Source organism: Chenopodium quinoa, unplaced genomic scaffold (assembly GCF_001683475.1).
Source record: "Chenopodium quinoa cultivar QQ74 unplaced genomic scaffold, ASM168347v1, whole genome shotgun sequence".
NCBI classification, from domain to species: domain Eukaryota; kingdom Viridiplantae; phylum Streptophyta; class Magnoliopsida; order Caryophyllales; family Amaranthaceae; genus Chenopodium; species Chenopodium quinoa.
Genome location: NW_018743175.1, coordinates 831,545 through 853,552, shown reverse-complemented (window position 1 = coordinate 853,552; position 22,008 = coordinate 831,545). Strand labels below are relative to the sequence as shown.

The window sequence follows — 22,008 nt, the reverse complement described above, 5'->3', positions numbered from 1 at the left end:
CCTTCGGCAAGGTCCCATTGTTTTCAACCGAAACAGTTGGTACAACCCAACAAGAGTAATGTCATTGTCATTCTGTGTAGGTGAAGGTATGATCAATCAATAATTCGATATCTTGAAAATTTCAAAAGTCGTATAATACTCGTAAAGTTATGAGTTAAAATTAGCCATACTCATACAAATCATGTCAAATCTATAAACTAACAATAACAACAACAGCAGCAGCAAAAGTAGAAACCGAATTTTCTAGTTTATAATATCTTGTATTACTACATTAACAATACACAAACAGTATGATATAATTAAAATTATAGTTTAAATAAACAACTCAAATGAGAAGATTTGAGATAGATAAACTTACAAATTAATTTATGATTTGATCAACTGCAAATAGGGCAGAGCACTAAACCATTCTCATTACAATCAGGGCATCTCATCACAACAGACCTCTGAATACTATCACTACTAACATAATTATTCATACTAATAACATTTTCCGGATTATCATCATCAACCTCTTTCACAACCACAACCAATTTACAACTCCCATTACACCGAAAACAAGGCAAGAACCTAACATCACCGCACCCTTCACACACGGTACCGGCCTCGAGTCTCGGTAACCCTTGAAGCAGCTCAACAAGCCCACCTTCCTCATGTAATTTCAACACTTCATCAACTCCTCCAATATACCGCCCTTTTATGAATAAACAGGGCAGCGGCGGAGGCGAAGGCGAAGGCGAAAACAATTTCTTCAATTCATCTCTTAGCCCGCGATCCATTGATATATCTCTTTCGCAAATGCCAAAACTCAAACCTCGAATCACCGATCTAACCGCATTGCAACCCTCAAACGTCTTCCGAACCCCTCTTAAAGAGGTAGTGTAAAGCACTACTTTGTCCTCCCCATTTGGCGGACAAATTTCCGGAAACTGCTCCAATTTACACTTAATTCCGCAACCATGGATCGCCGTATTCTCTACCCCGGCATCTAGTTCTGGAAACAGTTGCCGGGGCTTTCGAACCCGAGCATTAGTATTCGGGTTCGAATTCTCTTTGAATTTGGAAAAGAATTTAGGGGTACAAGGTTTGGAGTTAGACAACTGAGGAGTGAATCTAAAACTTTTATTGTTATCTTGAATCTCATTATTTTCGGGTGTGATTGAGTCGAGGCCGGCCATGAGTTCCCATGAATTGATGACTTCGGTAGGAGGTTGGTCAACGAATAGAGATTTGGGTGTTAGAGAGAAGCGAGGGAGCGGCTGAGGCGGTGTCATAGGGGAAGAGGCTGGTGGGGGATCTAGCGAAAGAAGGCCGTAAGTGGTGGAAGTGAGAGAGACAATGTGGTGGTTAAAGGCGGTGCTTCCGATTTGGGGGAAATCATCGTCTTGGTTTAGGAGTGTTGAAGATACACAACCCATTTTTTGTGATTTTTTAATTTTTGGGGTGTTTTTGAATTTGGTTTGAGTTTTGTAGCGAGTTTGATGAGGAAAAAAGAGGGGAAGTTATGAGAATAGGAGGAGAGAGAAAAATTCAAGATTCAAAAATGTGATTTTGGGGGGAGAGTGAAGGGGGGTTACTGTGGTTATTCACGAAAGAAGTGAGGAAGGCGCCGATTTGAGTTTGAAAATGTGAACTGTAGTAGCGTAGTGACTAGTTAGGATACATGGACGTTTCATCCAATTGTCGTGTTTGTGTCGGATATCGTATCAGACACCGACGCTTGTGGAACACATGACAATACGTCTCGGACTATATCCTACTATGATACGGGTGGTTCAACTTTTTTTAATGAGAAAATTTAAGTAAAATAAGATAAATATGGTAATTGTTAAATAATATGGGTGCTTTTATATATATCTCATTGTTAATATGATACAATATGATCTAAATGAGAGGACGGAATGACAAATATATGGCCAAATTCATTTTTTAAAATAAATTATATGAATTTTAACATCTCGTACCCGTGTCCCTTATTTTGAGATAAATGTTTTTCCGTATCCGTTTCATACCCGTATCCGTGTCAATACCCGTTCTTGTGCAACTTACTGACTAGTGAGGGTCATTTAAGGCTATTACGGGGTATTTCCCAATTGCTACGGAATTTTAGGATTACACTTGTGATAGTTGTGCCTTGTGTGTGAACAACAAAAGAAACTTCATAAAAAGAATAAAAAGGATTTGGGTCTTTTGGGAAACTTTAATTGGTAAAACTTAAAGTTTGATTCATAAAAAATTGAATATAATTGATCAAATACTCATTTGAGCTACCCTAAATTCTATTTAAAAGATTAACATAAGATTTTACCTGAAAAATAATAGAGGTAATCATAAGTTAGATCGAGAGAAACATTGGCAAAATTAGTTGAAAATACATTTTATGTTGTGAAATAAAGAGAACAGAGAAAATTGGAGAGAACAAACTTATTTTAATTCATAGACTCCGTATAAGGGAGAAATATATACTATACATACAATGTAACTAGAGTTTGCTTGAAAAACAATAAACCCTAGATCTAGAATAGTATGGATTAATACAGGGCGTAACGGACATCCGGATAATATTTTATAACATTTTTATAGATTTTTTTTTCAATGCCATATGGTCGTAACGTCATGCTAAACAACAAAATCGTAATCACCAAATGTCCCCAAACTTGCTCGTTATTAGGCCGCATGTGATCTAAAAGTTAGTCCCAAAATTCACACACTCATGTGTTTTGGGTTAGGTCAATCATGATTAGCTCTTGAAAAATATTGACTGTTGAACATAAATGTCAAAATAAGCGTGCCCAATATAAATATGGTAGTGGTCAAGTCTGTCTAACTTATGTCATGACACGACAAGCTGTGAATTGGGTTTAGCCACATTTTTTTTAAAAGAAACACGATAAGGCATAGGCGTGGCATGTATATAACCTAACATGACAATGAAGATAAATAAGTTAAATTTAGTTCACGTACACAAATGAAGACTCTAAGCTAGGCATCCTTCTGAAAATTTGGAATCGATATGTAGTTAGTGGACTCAATCATAAGGCAAGGTACATAATGTGAGATGATCTAGCACAACCGACAAACATATTTAACCTAACTTAAACCTGATTTGAGGTTAACTATGAAATAGATGCGTCAACACAAAAAGAAAACATTTTGCCTAGTAAAGTAACTTGAAGACTCTTAGTAAGAGGTCGTTTGGTTATCTCTCCCTCGAAAGAAAGGGTGAACTCTCTAGATGTTAGGGTTTTTCTGTCGTTTCATCGGCGGCTCTGCTATCAATTGACAGGGGCCCTCTTTGTTATTATGGCGGACGATATTGTCTCACGATATGCAAATCTCAGATTGGAAGAGGACAAAAGAGGTGTTGTTGATTTAGGGGTGGTTGAATCCACCCACCCAGCCGAAAAATTTGACTTGATGCTTATTGGAAGAAATATCACTGATCGTTCATACAACGTTGAAGCCTTCTGAAATACAATGATGAAAGTTTGGGCTTTATCGGGGAATTTGGTAATTAGGGTGCTCGAATCTAACCTTTACGCTTTCCAATTTTTCCAAAGGAGAAGGTTTTGAAGGGGAGACCATGGTGTTTTGACAATATGTTTCTAGTCTTGAAAGAGATTGAAGGTGACGAGAAACCGGAAACTATGGTACTGGTTCACTCACCGTTTTGGGTGAGAATTAAGCATCTCCCCTTTAATTGTAGGTCTGATAATGATGTGAAAGAACTTGTGATGAACTTAGGGGAGGTAATTGAAATGGAGGAGGATGTTCATGGATTAGACCGGTACAGGAGGGTTAAAGTTATGTTGTGTTGAGTCCCTTAGGTTTTGATTGATAGTTTTGAATGATGACAAACAGCTAAGGGAAACAGGTCTTTGAAAGTGTTCAATACAGTTGGGGGAACCAGCTAAAATAGAACACTGTTTCCCTAGATAAGCTATTACTTATATGAGATATTTGTTGAACTAACTTATCTTTATACAGGGAACAATTAGATGATAAATGAGCTATGCACTGGTAGGGAACCAGTATAAACTGTTCTCTCAAACTGCTTTTATGAAAGGCGGTTACTTATTTAGTATTGTACATTAACTTTGTTAAATGTGCAGTATCTAAGTTGATTTCTAAGATTGGAAGCTTGAAAGGATTTTCAATCAACTTAAAGGAAGGTCCTTTGGTCAATAATTAAGTTCATTCATGGAAGCTTTCAAGACTTAATGAATGCATGAAGGAAGACTACACTCAAAGAGTTATTTAGGAACTTCATGTAAATGCTCCGTAGTATAACTTATATAATTGAGTATATAAAGTGCTTTTAGTATATTAAATATCGTTATGAAATTTGGTACAAGGTTTGGAACAAATTTCATAACATATTCAGTTCAGGGAACCAGGTCAGGGAACCAGGTTAACTGAACAGATTATTCAAGCTGTCGTTTTTACAAAGATTTTACAAAAAGGATATTTTCCGAAAAATATTGATTTAAAATATATCCAAGCAGCTAAAGATAAGATGATATTTTTGGTTAGCTAAAAACTAGGAAGTAATTTATCCTAAATTGATTTTATCTTGTGATCAAATTAATTAGGATAAATACTTATCATAAAATCGCATATATCTTATATGCATGATTTTAGGTAACTAGGGTTTAGCCAACTAACCTATAAATACATCTTACTCTGAATAATCAGTGACACGGCTCTCACGCATTTTAATAGAGTTTTACTTTTGAGAGCTAAAAGCACTAATTCAATTATTAAGTGATACACAAGAGCATAATAGTGTTTTAACGTTTTTCTCTATTTGACTTTTGAGAGTTAGATCATTAGAGAGTTCTTGATCTTGTATTAAGTCTTTGACAGAGGGGTTGAAGACTTGGTGAGTGTTTGTGAGTTCAAACACACTAGGAACTTACGAGGGTAAGTTTAGAGCACATTCGGAGTAGAGTGTGGGGTTTACTGGTTCCTGGAGTAGGGAAACAGTAGAGTGTTCTTTGTCTTTATTTTTCGGAGTAGATTAATAAAGGACTTAGGATAGGAGGACGTAGGCCAGAGTTGGCTGAACCTCGTTAAATCTGTGGTGTTCTTTATTGCTTTGTTTTATTCCGCTGCATAAGGGAACCAGCACAACTGGTTCCTTACACATAATCCGAAAAGAAGCAAAAATTGCTAACGATTACTTAACACTCAATTCACCCCCCCCCCCTCTTGAGTGCCCATTGAACCTTCATGTTGAATGCAGAGCCTAAGCTTCTCGAAAGAGTAACATCTAGAGGAGTTAAGAATGAGTACTTAAGAATTAAGTGCAATCGGTTATGACAACAAGACACCCAAGTTTAATGGAAATAATTATGCTTGGTGGAAGAACAGGATCCAGAATGTTCATTGAGTGCCCATTGAACCTTCATGTTGAATGTGACAAAACCTCTTAGACGATACCAACGCATCTGTGACAAATCAGGGAAGGAGATTTGTGTAGAGTTCGCTTATGAATGTTTACCCTAATTCTATTTTGCGTGTGGTATTATTGGCCATGCTGGAAATGATTGTCAGTTAGTTTACGAGGAGAGCAAAAAGAACAAATTAGGGTGGGGCAGGTGGCTTAAAACTTCACCTATGAAGGGAAGGACGAAGGAGCTTGAAGAGGTGGAAGAGTTTCTGGCAGCCAGGAAGCTCACCTTTATCACAAAACCTGTTGAGATTGAGCATGATACCAAGGCGGATAAGGAGGGAGAAATGACTATAGCTATTTTTGGGGCAGGGTGTGCGAGAGAGAAAGAATATGCACTTGGATTAGTGTCACAACCTTTGCAGGAGAATCTACACATTAATGTGAGTACTGACCAACCATCTACCCCACATGTTACCTCCTGCACTGATACTTTGGTGAAAGATGGGAATATTATGAATTAACAAAACCTGCCACTCAAGTAAAATTTGTAATGGGGGTGGGAAGCACGGTCAAAACAGAGGTGAGCAGAATGAGGAAGATTGTGAAACCTAAAAAAGTAGGCAATATGACTAGCAGTATGGAGATTAAGGATGGTTCCCAAAACAACCTTGAGGCTTCTCATGACTCGGATCTTCTTGGAGGGAGGGTGGTTGATAACTCACTAAATAAAAAAAGATGCTTGGAGAGTGAGTATCAAGCTGATGATGTGGATACTGGAGGAAAACGGGTGAAGAGGGATGAGGCTTGTCTTGATTTATCGGCGGAGGTTGGCTCGGACCCACCCTGCCAGGGATTATGAGTCTTTTTGTTGGAACTGCCAAAGGGTGGGCAACCCTTGGTCAGTTCTTCAGCTCCGCAAATGGAGTAGGAAATTTTCCCCAGATAATTTTTTGTCGGAAACAATGATAAGAGGTGTAATTCAGAGAAATTAAAATATCGTCTGGGTTTTGCTCATGCGTTTGGAGTTGATAGTGTGAGGAAAGCAGGAGGCCTTATTTTGGAGGGCGGAAGTTGACTTGACCATTATTTCGTTCTCTCAACATCATATTTGTGGTGATTTCCGTATGAATGGTAAGGCTCCTTGGCGTTTCGTGGGGATGTATGGGTGGCCCAAGGAGGAGGAGAAGTATAAGACTTGGGATTTAATCCAGTTTCTCTATCAAGAATCGAATTTACCTATTGTCTTCGGAGGTGATTTCAATGAGTTATTAAGCTATGAGGAAAAGGAGGGGGAGCTGACAGAGTGTGTAGGGAAATAAACAACTTTTGGAGTGTGGTTGACGAATGCACCCTTCGTGACATTAACTTTGTGGGAAACTGGTATACTTGGGAACAGGGGAGAAATGTTGCTACTAGAGTTCGAGAAAAGCTTGATCGCTATTTGGTGTCTGATACGCGGGCTGCTATTTTCCCGAATGCTTACACTAAGAATTTAATAAGAGTAAGCTCTGATCATGTTGCCATAATTCTTCACCCTTTTGATAGAGGGAAATCGAAGAATAAGTAAAAGAAAAGAGAGTTTAAACTCAAAACATGCTGGCTGCTTGATGAAAGTTGTGAACAAGTGGTCAAGAGTGCGTGAGATGCTTCTAATGGGCTCTCAACTGTGGAGAGAATTGTTACGGTGGGAAGGGGTTTAGAGGCATGGAGTGGCAGCAATTATGACAAAATTGGTTAACAAATTGATGATATAGAGTGGCCCTCAAACACGCTCAACAACAGCCCATCTCAAGTGCTAGTTATGCCAAGTGCAATACGCTAGAGAAAAAGCTGGAGGAGTTAAATGAGCAGCATGAGGCGTATTGGTACATAAGATTGAGAGTGAGTGAAGTCAAGAATGGTGATAAAAACACTAAGTACTTTCACCATAAGGTGTCGCAGAGGAAGAGGAAAAATACGATCGAAGGACTCTTTGATGACTTGGGTGTGTGGCAAATTGACGAGAACAAAATTGAAGAGATTGTTAGTATCTTCTATAAAAATCTGTTTAGTACTTCCTCTCCCTCAGAAACAGATTTTTCTACTGTCCTAGAGCATGTGGAAAAGGTGATCATCCCGAAGATGAATGAGGACCTCACGCGCTCGTTCACAAAAGATGAAATTTTTCTAGCTCTCTCTCAGATGCATCCTTGCAAAGCGCCTGGACTTGATGGCATGCATGCTATCTTTTACCAACGTTTTTGGCATATAGTTGGTGATGATGTTACTAATTTTGTTAGTAGTATTCTACATGGTTCTGGTTCTCTTTCGACTGTTAAGCATACAAACATTGTGCTTATTTCGAAAGTGGACTCCCCTACTCTCACCTCGGAATTTAGACCTATTGCTCTCTGTAATGTGATTTATAAATTAGTGTCTAAAGCCATTTTTCTGCGTTTGAAAAGTATTCTTCCGAGTGTGGTTACAGAGAACCAAAGTGCTTTTGTTCCAGGCAGACTCATTACTGATAATGCACTCATAGCTTTGGAAATTTTTCACACCATGAAAAAGAGAAGTAAGGGCCGAAAGGGTGGATGGAATGAAGCTAGACACGAGCAAAGTATATGATAGAGTTGAATGGGGTTTCTTGCAACATCTCCTTCTCACTATGGGTTTTGATGGTAGGTGGGTGAATCTGGTGATGAAATTTGTGTCTTCGGTGACATACTCTTTTGTCATAAATGGTGGAGTTTGTGGCTCGGTTGTCCCAACTAGGGGCATCCAGTAGGGGGATCCTTTATCCCCGTATCTTTTTATTCTGATTGCTGACGTATTTTCTAGAATGATTCAGAATAATGTGCGTAGTAGAAAGATTCATGGGGCTAAGGCTAGCCGTGGGGGACCAGAGATCTCTCACCTTCTTTTTGCAGATGATAACCTCCTTTTTACTAGGGCTAACCGACGGGAATAGTGATAGTTGATATACTCAACCAGTATGAAGCGGCATCCGGGCAGAAAATTAACTATGAAAAGCTAGAAGTGTCTTTTAGTACGGGGGTGAAAACTGAGCAGAGAGATGAGTTATTGAGTCTTCTCAAAATGCGGCTAGTTGATAGACATGAGAAGTATCTCGACATTCCTACAATAGTGAATAGATAAAAAAAAAAAATAACTATTTTCAGAGCTCTGGTTGATAGAGTTTGGAAGAAACTAAAGGGATGGAAGGAAATTTTTTTGTCCCGAGCTAGAAAGGAAATTCTCCTCAAATCCGTAATACAAGCAATTCCGACTTATTTCATGGGGGTATACAAATTTCCTGTTTTGGTTATTTCAAGCTTAAGATCGGCTATGGCTCGATTTTGGTGGGGTCAGAAGAATACTCAGAGGAAAGTGCATTGGGTGAGTTGGGATAATATGGGTACCCCAAAGTGCTTGGGAGGAATGGGATTCAAAGACTTATTAATCTTTAATGATGCCTTACTAGGCCGACATGCTTGGAGATTAGTTCGGTTTCCAAAGTCTTTCTTAGGGCGTGTCTTTCGTGCTAAATATTACCCCAATCATACCTTTCTTGAATCAAGTTTAGGGTACGCAAACAGTTACTCATGGAGGAGTATTTTGAGCTCAAAGGCTCTAATCTTGGAAGGTCACATATGGAGAGTGGGAGATGGAAGAGACATAAATATATGGATTGATCCTTGGTTAGCGGATGGAGATGGAAGATTTGTGACTAGCCAAGAAAGGAGTGACCTCATGAAAGTGGCATACCTTATCAATGGCGAGACAAATGAGTGGCATGTCGAGCTGATTGAGGAAGTTTTTAATGAAAGAGATGTAAGGTGTATTTTGTCTATCCCTATTAGCAGGTACAATCAAAGAGATGAGATAATTGTTGATAATTTAGAGTGTCGGAGGAGCGCTCGCTCTTCTGAATCGCGCTCGCGCCAGATAGGCGCGACCCGCGACAAAACCACGATGAGTTTCTGGAAAATATGGAAAAGTTTGGAGGCGCGCCCGCGTCATGGCATGGCGCGACCCGCGCCTAAACCGCGCTAAAATCGCGCTAACTTTCTGGAAAAATCGAGTTTTTAGGCAAAGAAGGAGGCGCGCCCGCACGGGCAGGTGGCGCGCCCGCGCTGATGTGGTGGCGCGCCCGCGCCTCTTCGCTCGCGCCCGCGCTTCTTGCTGTTTTGCGGTTTTATACGACAGTTGATTCTATTTTATATAGAATGAGGTTTTTCAAAAAGAAAATACAGAACATTCATTTTGATCTCCTCCCCAAGAATTCTCCAATTTTTCTCCAAATTTCTTGCAAACTATTTGAGAAAATCTTCTTGATTTTATCCTTCTTCGAGAATCATTCATCTTTGTTATCGATTCTTTGTGCTAAGAACGGAAAGACCTGTTAATTGTATCTCAAAGGGAATTTCCGGATTAACCCAAGCACCGTGTGGGGGAAATTAATCCCTTTAGGAAAGTATTCATACGCCTTTGACGGAGTATCAAGATCATAGTCTCAAGGGACATTGCAATTCTCATGTTCATGCTTGGTTGATTGGCTTGGAGTATAGGCAAGTGTTTAAGTCTTCATATTAGTGTATCTTTTAAAGATTTTCTGTAATTTCTTTGATATTATAATACTTGATTGTAACACCTTGGTTGTGTTTGGTTTGTATTACATTACATTGTTAGTGTAATCACATTATTTCATTATTTAGGTTTTGTCCCACACAATTTATTAAGTGTTTTTCTAGGTTGAATACACTGTAAACCTAACAATAACTAGGGCCTTTTCTGATGATGGTGAATATTCTGTAAAAACCTCTTATATGCTGGGGAAGAGGTGCAATTTTGATAGATTTCATCGCGCCTTTGTGATCTTGTGGGGGCTGAATGTCAGTCCTAAAGCATGCCATTTCCTATGTCGTCTCTGTACTGGTACGCTACCAGTGAAGGGTCTTCTCGCTGCAAGGCACATGATTGACACGTCAATTTGTCCAGTATGTTTGAACGAAGATGAATCAGCTGCTCATGCTATTTTTGGGTGTGTACGGGTGAGGGACTTGTGGATCGATAGTCGTTGTGCTCCTATGAAAAAATGGGAGGAACATGAATCATTTGGTAGTCTTGTAGAAAGCTGGAACAAGTTAGACAAGAAGATGGTGCAACGGGGAGTATTTCTTGCATGGTATATATGGCATGAAAGAAATAAGAAAGGCTTTGAGAACACCACGACTCCGAATGAGATTCTGCTTCAAAGGGCTGCTAGACTGTCAGAGGAATACGACAGTTACAACATCCGTATCTACAAGACCACAACTCCAAAGGCTGCTGCTAGTGCGAAGACATGGAAGGCACCCCCCTGGGCACCATAAAAATAAATATGGATGCCTCTCTGGTTGATGCACGATGGGTTGGACTGGGTTCGGTGGCGAGAGATCATGAAGGGAGAGTGGTTTTTGTTGCCACAAGGAGAGTCAGAGCTCATTGGCCACCAGAAATTGCTGAAGCAAAGGCGTTGGATTGGGCTATCAAGCTTGCTAGGCGATACAGTATGGAGGACGTAATCCTCGAGTCTAACTGCCAGTTATTAGTGCGCAGGCTGACCAAAGGAGCTGTTCATTTCACTAATTTGGATTTGGTCTTAGGTGACATTTTATTTGCTAGTTCTTCTTTTAAGTCGGTTAGTTGATCCCATGTAAATCATGATGGTAATTTTGTTGCGCACCATCTCGCTAAGCTAGTACCTTTTGATTGTGAACAAGTGTGGGAAAACCATTATCCTATTGAGGTTTCCCTGTATGTACTCACGGATTTTGCCTTGATTAATTAATACTAGCCTAGCTTTCTTCAAAAAAAAAAAAAAGAGGTTGTTTGGTTGTGGGTATTCAAGAAAGGAAAAAGGAATCAAATACCTTAATTCCCTTTGATGATGTTTGTTACACACATTCAATCATTCCCTTTACCCCTCCTATTACTCCATTATCCTCTACTTTGATTCTCACCCCCCCCCCCCACTTTAGGGAATCACTCTTTCCCCCAAATTTCTCTTCATCCAACTGCCATGACCAACTTGTAACTACCTTTGACCAAAACACCACCCAACAACCAAAACCACCGCCCAGCAACCATAGCCGTCGACGCCTAGCCACCATCACCATTGTTTAACCGTCACCAGAACCACCGCCCAACCGTCGACACCACCACCATCGACCGACCCAACTTCACCAGCATCACCGCCCACCCAAATCACCCTAAACCCACCCGAAAAAACCCACCCTCCCCGAAAACACCCTAAACCCACCCTCCCCGAAAACAATCGCACCAAATCGACCCAAACCCACCCGAAAACCCCACCTTTTGTGTAAACCACCTAACCCAATTCGACACAACCACCACCCATATCTCCAAAACCTCCAGATCCACAATAAAACCACCTCAAACCCTAAATTTCTCCATAAACACCCCTAGTTAGCCACAAACATCTAAAAAATAATCCTTAACACCTTATAAACAACCAAGCAACTAGATCTAAAATTTTAGAAAAATAAAAATTGAGAGAGAAGAGGGCATCTAGAGGGAAAGGAACCAGCGTGGCCAGGCAAGCGACAGGGGAGACGATGGCAGGTCGTGAGGAGGGTGGTGGCTAAATTGGTGGTGGTGGTAGGTGAATGGTAGATTTAAGGGGTAGTGGTGGTTGACTGGTTGTAGGAGGAGAGTAGTGGTGGTTGACTGGTTGTAGAAGGAGGAGAGTAGTGGTGGTTGCCTGGTTGTAGAAGGATGAGAGTAGTGGTGGTTGCAAATGTGATTCCCTTTGTTTATGTAAAACAAACAACAATACAAAAAAGAGGGATTAACTTTCCTTTCTCCTCCTTTCCCTTTGTTGATTCTATTTCGTTTACCTTGTGCGAACTAATCGGTCTCTAAGTAGTACTCCGTAGAGCTTGTTTCAAAGAGGTGGCAAAGACTACTTGAAGCAGTGTTTTCATTTTCTAGTAGCTTACTCCGTATATAATTTGAGGTAAGTTCAAGCTTCAACTCGGTGTATTAGTAAGAATAATTATGTTAGTAATATTTTTTAACAATCTTTAACCTTTAAGATTTATTGTAAGTAAAATAAATGATGAAAAGAGAGCTCGTGGAATTGTGGCCTTTGATCGGCAATATCAGCTTTGGGCTGGGTCTAAGTAGAGGTCCAAAAATCCACGTGTTGAATAATAGAGTCGCATGAATTGGACTGCCGCTTCTTGACTCGAGTGTCCGCCCATCAACTATCTACCACTCGTGATTTTGTAAAGTATGTACCACACCAACCTAAGCTTAATCTAATGAAATCTATACAATCTTAAGGTTTCGGGTTTAATCCCCATCAGAGGCACCTTAAGAATGACGATTTATTGTCTATCAGGAAAAAAAAAAAAAAAATGACAATGTATTGAGGCAAAACTTCTGATGGATCTAAGTAAGGGAAATTCCTCCCCCAAACTGCCCCTAGGAAGACTCTCCTTTCCATTAGGCAAACCTTAACTTAGTTGTATATACTAGCAATATACTAAGAAAATAAACTTTTAAATTTATAAAGGTAATTACATTATAAAACTTATCTCTTGATAATCACCTTTTAAGATACATTTAGCATTGAAACATGTTAAAAATTACCTAAAACAGATTAAAAGATATCCTAAAACAATACTCGATGCACCCAAAAGTTTTTGTACCTAAAACTTCAAAGGATAACTAAAAAGATAGACCACGTAATTGGTATAAACCTAACATAATCATTTTCAAATTTCAAACTAATGATCGACTATATAAATTGCTATCCACCAATCTTATACATTAATCGTTCTCCCGCTCCTCTTTTAATTCAAGACAACTAGTTATTCTTCTTCTAATAACAAAAAAACAAGCAAGCAATAAAGTTAAATCAAGCATGCCAAAAAATGTGTTCAATAGAACTGAAACCATGTCTAGGCAACAGACAATGGTCCAAACCACATGGTTATGCAAGCAGAAGCTGTTGATCAAACACAATAATATTTGATTTCAGAAACATTTATAATCTTATTATTTATGCGTTCAGATCCCGCACTCTATATAAATCATTGATTGCATTAAACTACAAAAGTATCATTTAATGTAACAACTACGGACTTTCAGATTATATACACTATATACAAGTATCATTTAATTATGTATACATGCATGTACTATATAATATGATTAGTAAAAATAATACTCCGTATTAAAAAAATGTGTGACAGTTTGACCAGTCTAACGGCAAAAATTGGCAGAGAGGTCTCTGGTACCCAGAAACAAGTTCCCCATCAAAAATTTACCACTATCATACTACTGGCTTCAAAATGGCAGTCTTCGAGGTCTCTAAACTCTCAATATCATATCTTATAATAAAAATTTATGTAAACTAAATTTATATTACTCGTATAAGATATGATATTTAAGTGTAAAAATTGTGGTAGCAGCAATATTGATGAATTTGGGTAGTAAGTATCTTAAGTTGGTTGCACATCCCAATAGCAGATAAGCCAACCAACACTTAACTTCTCCCTCCTCTTCTTCTCTCGTCTTTCAGTTGTCTGTACTCTTTCAATACCCACGTGATTGCCTTTATTTTCTTTTACCATATCACATGCCTTTCTTTTGCATTTGCCTGCTTCCTTCAGTCCTCTTCTACTCTACTTAATTCATGTACATGTACTCATGTACATGCACTCCCTCTTATATCACTTTCTCCTATCTATCTCTATTTGTTGGATTAATGCTTGCATGTCCGACTCAATAATAAATTAACGTATATAAATATTAATAGTCAAAGTGTTGTATTGAAAGATAAAAAAGATCTATAAAATTCAATTCTTGTTAGCTTAATGAGTGCTGGTGGGTCATAAGATTCTTGACTTGTTGATGTATGAGTTACTAGACTATTTCGCTTTTAAATGATGGTTACCATGGGTTTGATTTTATTGCTCCTATTTATGCATAGTGAAACACTAATTTATTTGTAACATATACATGACCAGATAATTAGGCCCGGTTGAACTCACTTTGTTAAGTGTTATTGATTTCAATTCAACCCGATGGATTATAAAGTTTTGATTTTGACATATGTAAGGACAAGATAGGTATTTCTCTAACAACATACGAAGTAGAAAAATATTTCGATTCGAGGGAAAGAGGTGGTGATTGTGCATGGCATAATAGTACTTCTCTCCCCCATATAATCTCTATTCCCTAAGGACCCTAACACTAACGTTTCCCCATATGGCTTTATTTTAGTGGGCTTATGTGCCTCCTTATTTTCTCCTCCATCACTAACACTTATGTTCCCCAATATCAAGATACTCAAATTTAAGATTCACTGACATGATGACTTAATGTTAAAGAGTATAATATTTACCATCATACACTCACACTACTTACTTACTACGGCGAGTATATATAAATTGTAACTCTATTATACTCGTACACATATACATTATGTCTTTGTTAGTCATATTATAGTAAGATCAAATTTACCTCTCAAATATTGAAACCTGGCTCAGTTAGCTGCATAAGTTTTTATGCAAGCTGAATGGGGAAGGCAGGCGGTACATCCTGGATTACCGCGGTGAAGAAGGTTTTCCGATCTCCTATGAAATCATCGCCTAAGAAAAACTGCAAGAGAAAAGAAGAATGTGCAAGAGATGATGAAGAAGAAGAAAAGGTGATGATTCTAATTAAGCATGTTTTCTGAATGTAGTTTTAGTAACAGTTTTCTGAAGTTCTCACCTGATAATCTGCTGTTATTTCTGAATGCCTGTCCACAGAAAACAGAGAAAAGAAGATGGATTTTCAGGAAAAATTCTAGTCATAATCAACAATATGAGGCAAACATGACTAGCAAAGAAGTGCAAGCAGATTCGATTTCAATCCATCAGCACAGACGCATAATAGCCGCGGCAGAAGCTAGTATAGCAGCAGCAAAATCAGCTGTGGCAACTACTAAAACTGCTATTAGAGTTCAGAACATAATACCTGCATATTTGGCTAGAGAATACTATGCTGCTTTGATTATTCAGACAGTTTTTAGAGGCTACCTAGTAAGTAACATACTCTTTTATCTATTTTTATTTTATTTAACCTTTTTGTCATCTTCGCCCGTACTGTTCGTTGTCAATACACATTGTGCCCCTGCATTTGTAGGCCTACAAATCACAAATGTACTGATTCTTTCAGAAACTAGTAATTCGTTGCTTCAATTTATGTATTGTTCACAAGGAAAATCCTTGATATTTAACCTTGCATCAAGCATGATTTTAAATCTTATACGAAGAAACTTGTACTTCGTAGTACTTTTCGAAAAATGAATAGGATATGTTGTTTATGCCTGATATATACAAAACTCAAGTTATACTCATGGATAAGAATTAAGTAGTTTTTTTTTCTGACTAGTGTTTTAGTTATATGCAGTTAATAGTTTTTACTTGTCAAAACTGATTTCAGTGGAATACCGCGAATTTTTTGTAATGCAAGTATCTGATTAGTACTAGTAGTAGAATTAGTTGCCAACAGATATGAACAAGGTCATTTTCAGAATATACTGAATACATACTTCAATTACTAATCAGTGGTCACTAAAGCCATATCAGAGGATTGTATGACTTGTGAGCATTGTTCAGTATACCATTTACTTCCACCACTGATACTAATTGCTTATCTGAAGGCAAGACGAGCTCTGCGAGCACTCAAGGGGATTGTGAAGCTGCAAGCATTAGTGAGAGGCCATAACATAAGAAAGCAAGCAAAGACGACATTGAAATGTATGCAAGCTCTGATTCGTGTGCAAGCTAAACTCTGTGATCAATCTTCACCAAAGGTTTCACATGGTCTAACCCGAAAGTCTATGTTTGCTGAAAGTAACAACTTATGGGACAAATACAAAAATATCTGTCAAAGAAAACCAATGGTAACACCCCCCCCCCCTCCCTCTCTATATGCATGCCGAGCCTTCTTTTCAACTTGTGACTAACTAGGCCGAAATTTCACCCCTTTATGCACCCTGATGTGCAGTCTGGAGATGAGAATAGCATTGAAGAGCAATGCAAAAGCCCTTTATACACAATAGAGGATATTGAAGCCATGTTTCAAAGCAAAAAGGAAGCATCTTTATGCCGTGAACAAGCCCTTGCCTTTGCCTTATCTCAACAGGTTTGTCACTTTACGTATATGCTTTGTTTTTTTCACCTACACAAGCTCGATTTACAACTAAAATAAGTTCAGACATGTTCCGAAATGGGGAGAAGAACGAAGCTTTTTTAACTTCCATTTGCATAATTTTGTCATTGGTTCAAATGATCACATGTGATATTTCTTATCTACATCAAGATACGAAGATTTGACCAGAAAGTATATCCAAAAGATGAGAAAGACCAGGAAAACAAGGACAACGAATGGCTCAGTCAGTGGCTGGACTCTAAAGAGTACAGTGAGAATCACATTAGACTAACAAAACACAAAATAGAGGCAGTAAAGAATGTTGAAATGGAGTCATTACCACCTCATCTCAGCACACCAACAAGTTTTCAGCGATCACAGCAGCATAGGAGACACAGCCTGCATGTTGCCTCTCCAGGCTTAAACACCACACGCCCTATGACCCCATCGCTACGCGATACAAGGCCACAGCAGGTTCAATCAGCAAGTCCGCGATGCAGTAAAGGATATAAAAGCCACTCAGCAGCAAATACCCCTAGCTTACGCTTGAGTACGACAACACCAAACTACATGGCAGCCACAGAATCAGCAAGGGACAGAGCTCGAACACAGAGTACACCCAGGCAGAGACATTCTACATCAGATAGAGAAGTTCGAGGGGGATCATCAGTAAGGAAACGACTCTCGTTCCCTAATCCTGATCCACAGTATCTAGGGAACATCTACACTACTGATTATAGTTCCTTCAGCCAGAACTTAAGAAGTCCAAGCTTCAGAAGTGTTCAGGAAGGTATGTATAGTCGTATAGATAGAGCGACTACCTGTTCTTCCTACACAGACATTACAGGAGGAGAAATTTCTCCAGCCTCAACAAGAAGTCATCTTAGAAGGTGGTTAAGTTAAACGAATAGAGATAAACCAGGGGAATTAAGGGATCATATCTTATATCTGACATGTTGATTAATGTTAACTAGGAGTCTAGGATTAAATCCAGTGTTTTATTATCATTGCTGTAGAAAATTAGTTTGAAATCTTACTCTATTTAAAACCTCTAATTCTGATTCATTATCTTTTTGTTTAACTACTATGTTAATAAAACTCAGCTTAGCAATAATCTCATCACAATCTCTCAATGCATCAAAAGCCCTAACCACACCGTTCCAATGATGATCATTTCTCAAATCCAAGACAACTTCAGCTGTAGCCTGATGATCATTTCTCAAATCCAAGACAACTTCAGCTGTAGCCTTAAGAGTCGCACTCTAGCTGCGGCTCTTTGATCAACTGATGGACGTTGGCACGCATACACTCTAGTTGATTACCATCTGTCGTCAAATGTTGAACAAGTTGTTCAAGATCAGTTAGTTTCAAACTTCAAAGACAGACTTCCAATGTCTAATGACTACTGCATTTGGATTTTGTCTATTCATAACTGATACTCTCTGATTTACTGATATCTCTAACATATTGTACTAAACAATCTTAAATTTGCAAGTTTTTCACAATTTTCCTAAACCTAAAGAATAGGGAAAGATTCGAAAGAACAATAGTCTCAATAAATTACTGAAACATTAAACAAAGCCAAGGTGTTTTGTTGAAAAAAAAAATCGTATTACAAAACCTTTTCAAAATTCATTAACGACTACAGTAGATAACCCTTTGTAATGCATGCATATGCCTAAAAAAAACAGTTGAAATAGACTGCAAGGGCAAGTATGCAGGCAAAGCTTCACCATCAAAGTATACTCCTCTTACAAAAATTGGTGAGAAAAGAAAGAGAAAACCACTTATCAGATAGTGTACTCAAAATAACTTCTAAAAAATGTGTTACTTGTACAATTAAAAAAGAACGGGCAAAAGTAAAGATACCGATTCAAGGCACTAGGTAAGGTCCGATCTAATATACTTCGTGGTTTAGGTTTGAATTATGCTAATTCATTGTGTCCTTTGCCCCTTTAAGTCAAATTTTAGATCGACCACTATTGAATTAGTCAAGTTTTATCGAAGTGGGTCAGACACATCTAGTCTAGGTGAAAGTATGCAAGCCAAGTTCTTTTTTAGTTAAGCCAGCTGATAATTCAACCCTGTGGAGAACATGTGGTAGACTGGTAGTATAAAAACAAAATTTCTAAAAACATAGTCAATGAATGATGTGGTGAACAGTAAGGTTACACCATAGACATATGTAGCAGAAAGACAATTAGGCCAAAAATACTGAAAGTGACACATGATCTGCATTTCAGAATCTCCCACTGTCTAATAACCATCCTCCTAACATCTTTTCTGATCATGAAAAAGGTAAACAAGAGACAGAAAGTAAATTAAAAAAGAAAATTAAAAACAAATGACAAAAATATAAACTACTTTTAAAAATACTTGAGCTACTTAAAGTGCATTTCTATCTTCTATTACCCAAAACTCTTACAAAAAAGAGTTGCCCCAACCTACAAAGAATTAACAGATTGTTGCTTCCTAGCTAGTGTGCTCAATTAGTGGAATGTGCAATAAAAAGCCAAACATTGCATGATAATCTTATGATATACCAATGTTAAGGTGGACACTAATATTGTTACCACTAGCTAGGATGCATGCCATATTTTGCTATCCCAGGGTGGTGGTACTAGAGCTTGTGCTATGTCCATGAGGTGACACCAATTCGTCCAAATGACTCACTTTTCTCCCATTTCCTGATCCTGATATCCCGAGACACAATGCCTCTGCCAATGGACCACCCGGGGCAGCTGGTGAACCAATCCACGAGTTCATCCAATTCAACGGCTGATGATGATGGGACGATGATGACAGCCTGATTTCGGGATGGTCTTTGGTGTTGTCCTCAGAGTTATCATGATCATGGTCTACACCGGCTGACATCGACAATGTGAGGGGCAAAATGGAATTGAGTGGCGAGGATGGGGTAGGGCAATTGTTAGTGTTGTCAATGGAATTTGAACCATCCTTGGGATCGCCGTGATCACCTAAAGACCAAGCATCGATAAACGGCCTAGGGAGAAGGCAGCTTTGGTTATGATCTTCAACAATAGATGATGTTCTTGTTGTGTCAACCCCTCCTATTTGTTGTGGGTACAAACAAGCAGTAGTAGTTGGTGCAACTTCCTTCTTGGTGAACCAATCTGGATACCTAATTTTAAAAGTCATAATTTTGTTTTAACCAAAAGGGAAAGTTTAGAGTCAAACACTCAAAAGAAATCCCTACTTAAGCCCCCTCCACAAATATGAAATAAAATATCATCCCCCACCTTCACCACCAAACATCATTTACTTGAGAAAAAACAAAATCCTCTTACACCCCACCACATAAATAACACACTCCAAAGTAGTAATATTTACTCCCCTCCTTAATTAATTCCCATTTCCCAATATATAATCCATATGAATAGAGTTGATAAACCTATTTTATTACTCCCATTTCAACTCAAATACAAGTGTGTGTCTAACCCGTGAATGTAAGACACAATACAACATTACAAATAGTCAAATCAGACACTTAGACACGTAGCTGTATCTAACATGTTTAGTCGAGTACAAGTAAAAACATAGCTGATGACCATTAATTACATGAACTGTACTAATTCAACCTCATACAATCAATAACAATGAGAAATGAAATCCAGAAAATTCAAAATGAACAAAAAAAAACATTAAAAACAGAGAAAAAAAATAATACCTTGGAAAAGAGTTGAATTGAGTAGGAGAAGGCAAGTCAAAGGAGTGAGAAGAGGGTTTAGGGATTGAGAAAGGGGTAAAGATAATAGGGTTACAAGAAGAAACAGAAGGTGTAGTTGTAACAGGAAGTGTTGCTGCTGATGTTGTTGATTCCACAGGCTTTCTTGAACGAGATGGACGGCCTTTGTGAGAATGTCTTTCACAATACTTTTGTTCAGGTGCTACGTCTCTTGAACACCTCCATTTCTTCCCATCCGTTCTTCTACACCTCCATGGCTCTGGATCTCCTCCTCCGCCTCGGCCCGCCCCCGCGTATCGCATTTCCACCCCTGCTTTCCTCCCCACTGTATCACCCAAAATTACATTCTTAATCTGACGTAAAGCGCGAGTGGAAAATGTATAATCGTTGCAAATAATTTAAAACGGAGTTAATATGTAAAATTAACTGATTAATTAATTACCAGAGGGTGATGATGTAGTAGTGATGGTAGAAGTTGAAATAGAAGGGTATTTAGACAGAGGAATGAGCAGTTCAGGAGGTACAGGCATAGCAGCCATCATATATTTATATATGATTGTTTGTCTCTCTAATTCTTGTCTTTGTATTGCTGTAAATGTCACTCTTCCTCCATCTCCTATCATAAAAACAAAAAAAAAACACCCATAATTTATTGTTCTACTCCTAATATTTTCCTGAAATAATTCAGCATCACCCGATTTCTAAGGGCGATGTTTTAAATAACAATTTACATAAAAAATATATATAGTTACCAAATCGTGAAACAGAAGAAAACCCAGAAATTGTAGGACTAGGACTCCTGTTATCTTCAGTATGATTGTGATTTTGTCGAGTTTGAAGCCACGGAACAACACAGTGTTGCTGCTGTTGCTGATGATGATGTTGCTGTTGCCTCTGTTCTTGTTGCGACTGCGGCTGCTGCTGCCATGGAATTTTTAAGCCTAACCCAACATCACAATAGTCTAAATTAACATCACCTTTGTCGAATTCCCAATTTCCATACACACTAGTTCGATTTCCACTTGCCATTTTGTATAAGAATCAGAAATCCAAAAGAAAGAATTATTATTGTTTCAGAGTATTTCTGATGTTAAAATTCCAAGTAAATTGAGACAGAGCTTTGTTTGTTGTTATATTGGAGAGAGAAGGGGTGGAAGAAGAAGCGGTGGCCGCCAAAGTAAGCAACTAAGATAGATTTGTTTGTTTATTTGGATTAAGCTAGCTTGCATAATACTATTTTATTAAAATGGTGTTTAATTTTTTTTTTTTTTTTTTTTTGTAGAAGTAGAATTTTGGGGGGTTTGAAGATGAAGGTGGTATGTGTTAATGCTTCCTAAGGTTCCAACATTGGTGTTAGTAAGTGAGTGACTAGTGAGTGGTGTGGAAACAGACAAAATTAGTAAACATACACTGCGTGAAGGAGAGAGAAACTAAGTGAGTAAGAGTGTATGTTTGTGTTTCAGAGCAGAGAGGTTTAGTAGTCTAGTGTCATTGTCTTCACTATACACCTCGCTATTCCGATTTATTGATTTTCGATTTTTTTTTTTTTTTGAAAAAATTGAATTTAAAAATATATAGTACGTACTCAATTGTGTCATATTTGAGTTTTAGCTTTGGAGTTGGACTTGAACACATTCTCAATTTTTGAATTTGAGGATGGGGTTGATACATTTGGCAATTTAATGTTGTTATTCTTATGAATTTTATGATCGGT

General features: G+C 38.3%; 3 protein-coding genes across 3 annotated transcripts; 1 reads left to right on the top strand and 2 right to left on the bottom strand.

Moving 5' to 3' along the window:
• Positions 1-228: 228 nt before the first annotated feature.
• On the bottom strand, positions 229-1,911 carry LOC110732221 (uncharacterized protein At3g28850-like). The gene has a single exon (XM_021912140.1). It carries the CDS (start codon positions 1,416-1,418, stop codon positions 378-380), a length of 1,041 nt encoding a protein of 346 aa, XP_021767832.1. The 5' UTR covers positions 1,419-1,911; the 3' UTR covers positions 229-377.
• A 12,677-nt stretch (positions 1,912-14,588) lies between these two features.
• On the top strand, positions 14,589-17,912 carry LOC110732319 (protein IQ-DOMAIN 1-like). The gene is made up of 5 exons (XM_021912241.1): positions 14,589-15,098; positions 15,202-15,474; positions 16,098-16,340; positions 16,445-16,582; positions 16,760-17,912. Exons 1-5 carry the CDS (start codon positions 14,967-14,969, stop codon positions 17,489-17,491), a joined length of 1,518 nt encoding a protein of 505 aa, XP_021767933.1. The 5' UTR covers positions 14,589-14,966; the 3' UTR covers positions 17,492-17,912.
• Positions 17,913-18,800: 888 nt separating this feature from the next.
• On the bottom strand, positions 18,801-21,760 carry LOC110732320 (growth-regulating factor 2-like). The gene is made up of 4 exons (XM_021912242.1): positions 21,047-21,760; positions 20,737-20,910; positions 20,277-20,619; positions 18,801-19,730 (listed from the first exon to the last, which is right to left on the bottom strand). Exons 1-4 carry the CDS (start codon positions 21,321-21,323, stop codon positions 19,190-19,192), a joined length of 1,335 nt encoding a protein of 444 aa, XP_021767934.1. The 5' UTR covers positions 21,324-21,760; the 3' UTR covers positions 18,801-19,189.
• Positions 21,761-22,008: the final 248 nt, after the last annotated feature.

Bases quoted from the DNA above. Each gene is read 5' to 3' on its own strand.
- LOC110732221 (XM_021912140.1), bottom strand. From the start codon at position 1,418: ATGGGTTGTGTATCTTCAACACTCCTAAACCAAGACGATGATTTCCCC.
- LOC110732319 (XM_021912241.1), top strand. From the start codon at position 14,967: ATGGGGAAGGCAGGCGGTACATCCTGGATTACCGCGGTGAAGAAGGTT. The intron at 15,475-16,097 runs GTAAGTAACATA...GCTTATCTGAAG, and splicing joins CAGTTTTTAGAGGCTACCTA to GCAAGACGAGCTCTGCGAGC. The intron at 16,583-16,759 runs GTTTGTCACTTT...ATCTACATCAAG, and splicing joins CCTTTGCCTTATCTCAACAG to ATACGAAGATTTGACCAGAA.
- LOC110732320 (XM_021912242.1), bottom strand. From the start codon at position 21,323: ATGGCAAGTGGAAATCGAACTAGTGTGTATGGAAATTGGGAATTCGAC. The intron at 20,911-21,046 runs GTAACTATATAT...TTTTTATGATAG, and splicing joins TTCTTCTGTTTCACGATTTG to GAGATGGAGGAAGAGTGACA. The intron at 20,620-20,736 runs GTAATTAATTAA...TGGGTGATACAG, and splicing joins TACTACATCATCACCCTCTG to TGGGGAGGAAAGCAGGGGTG.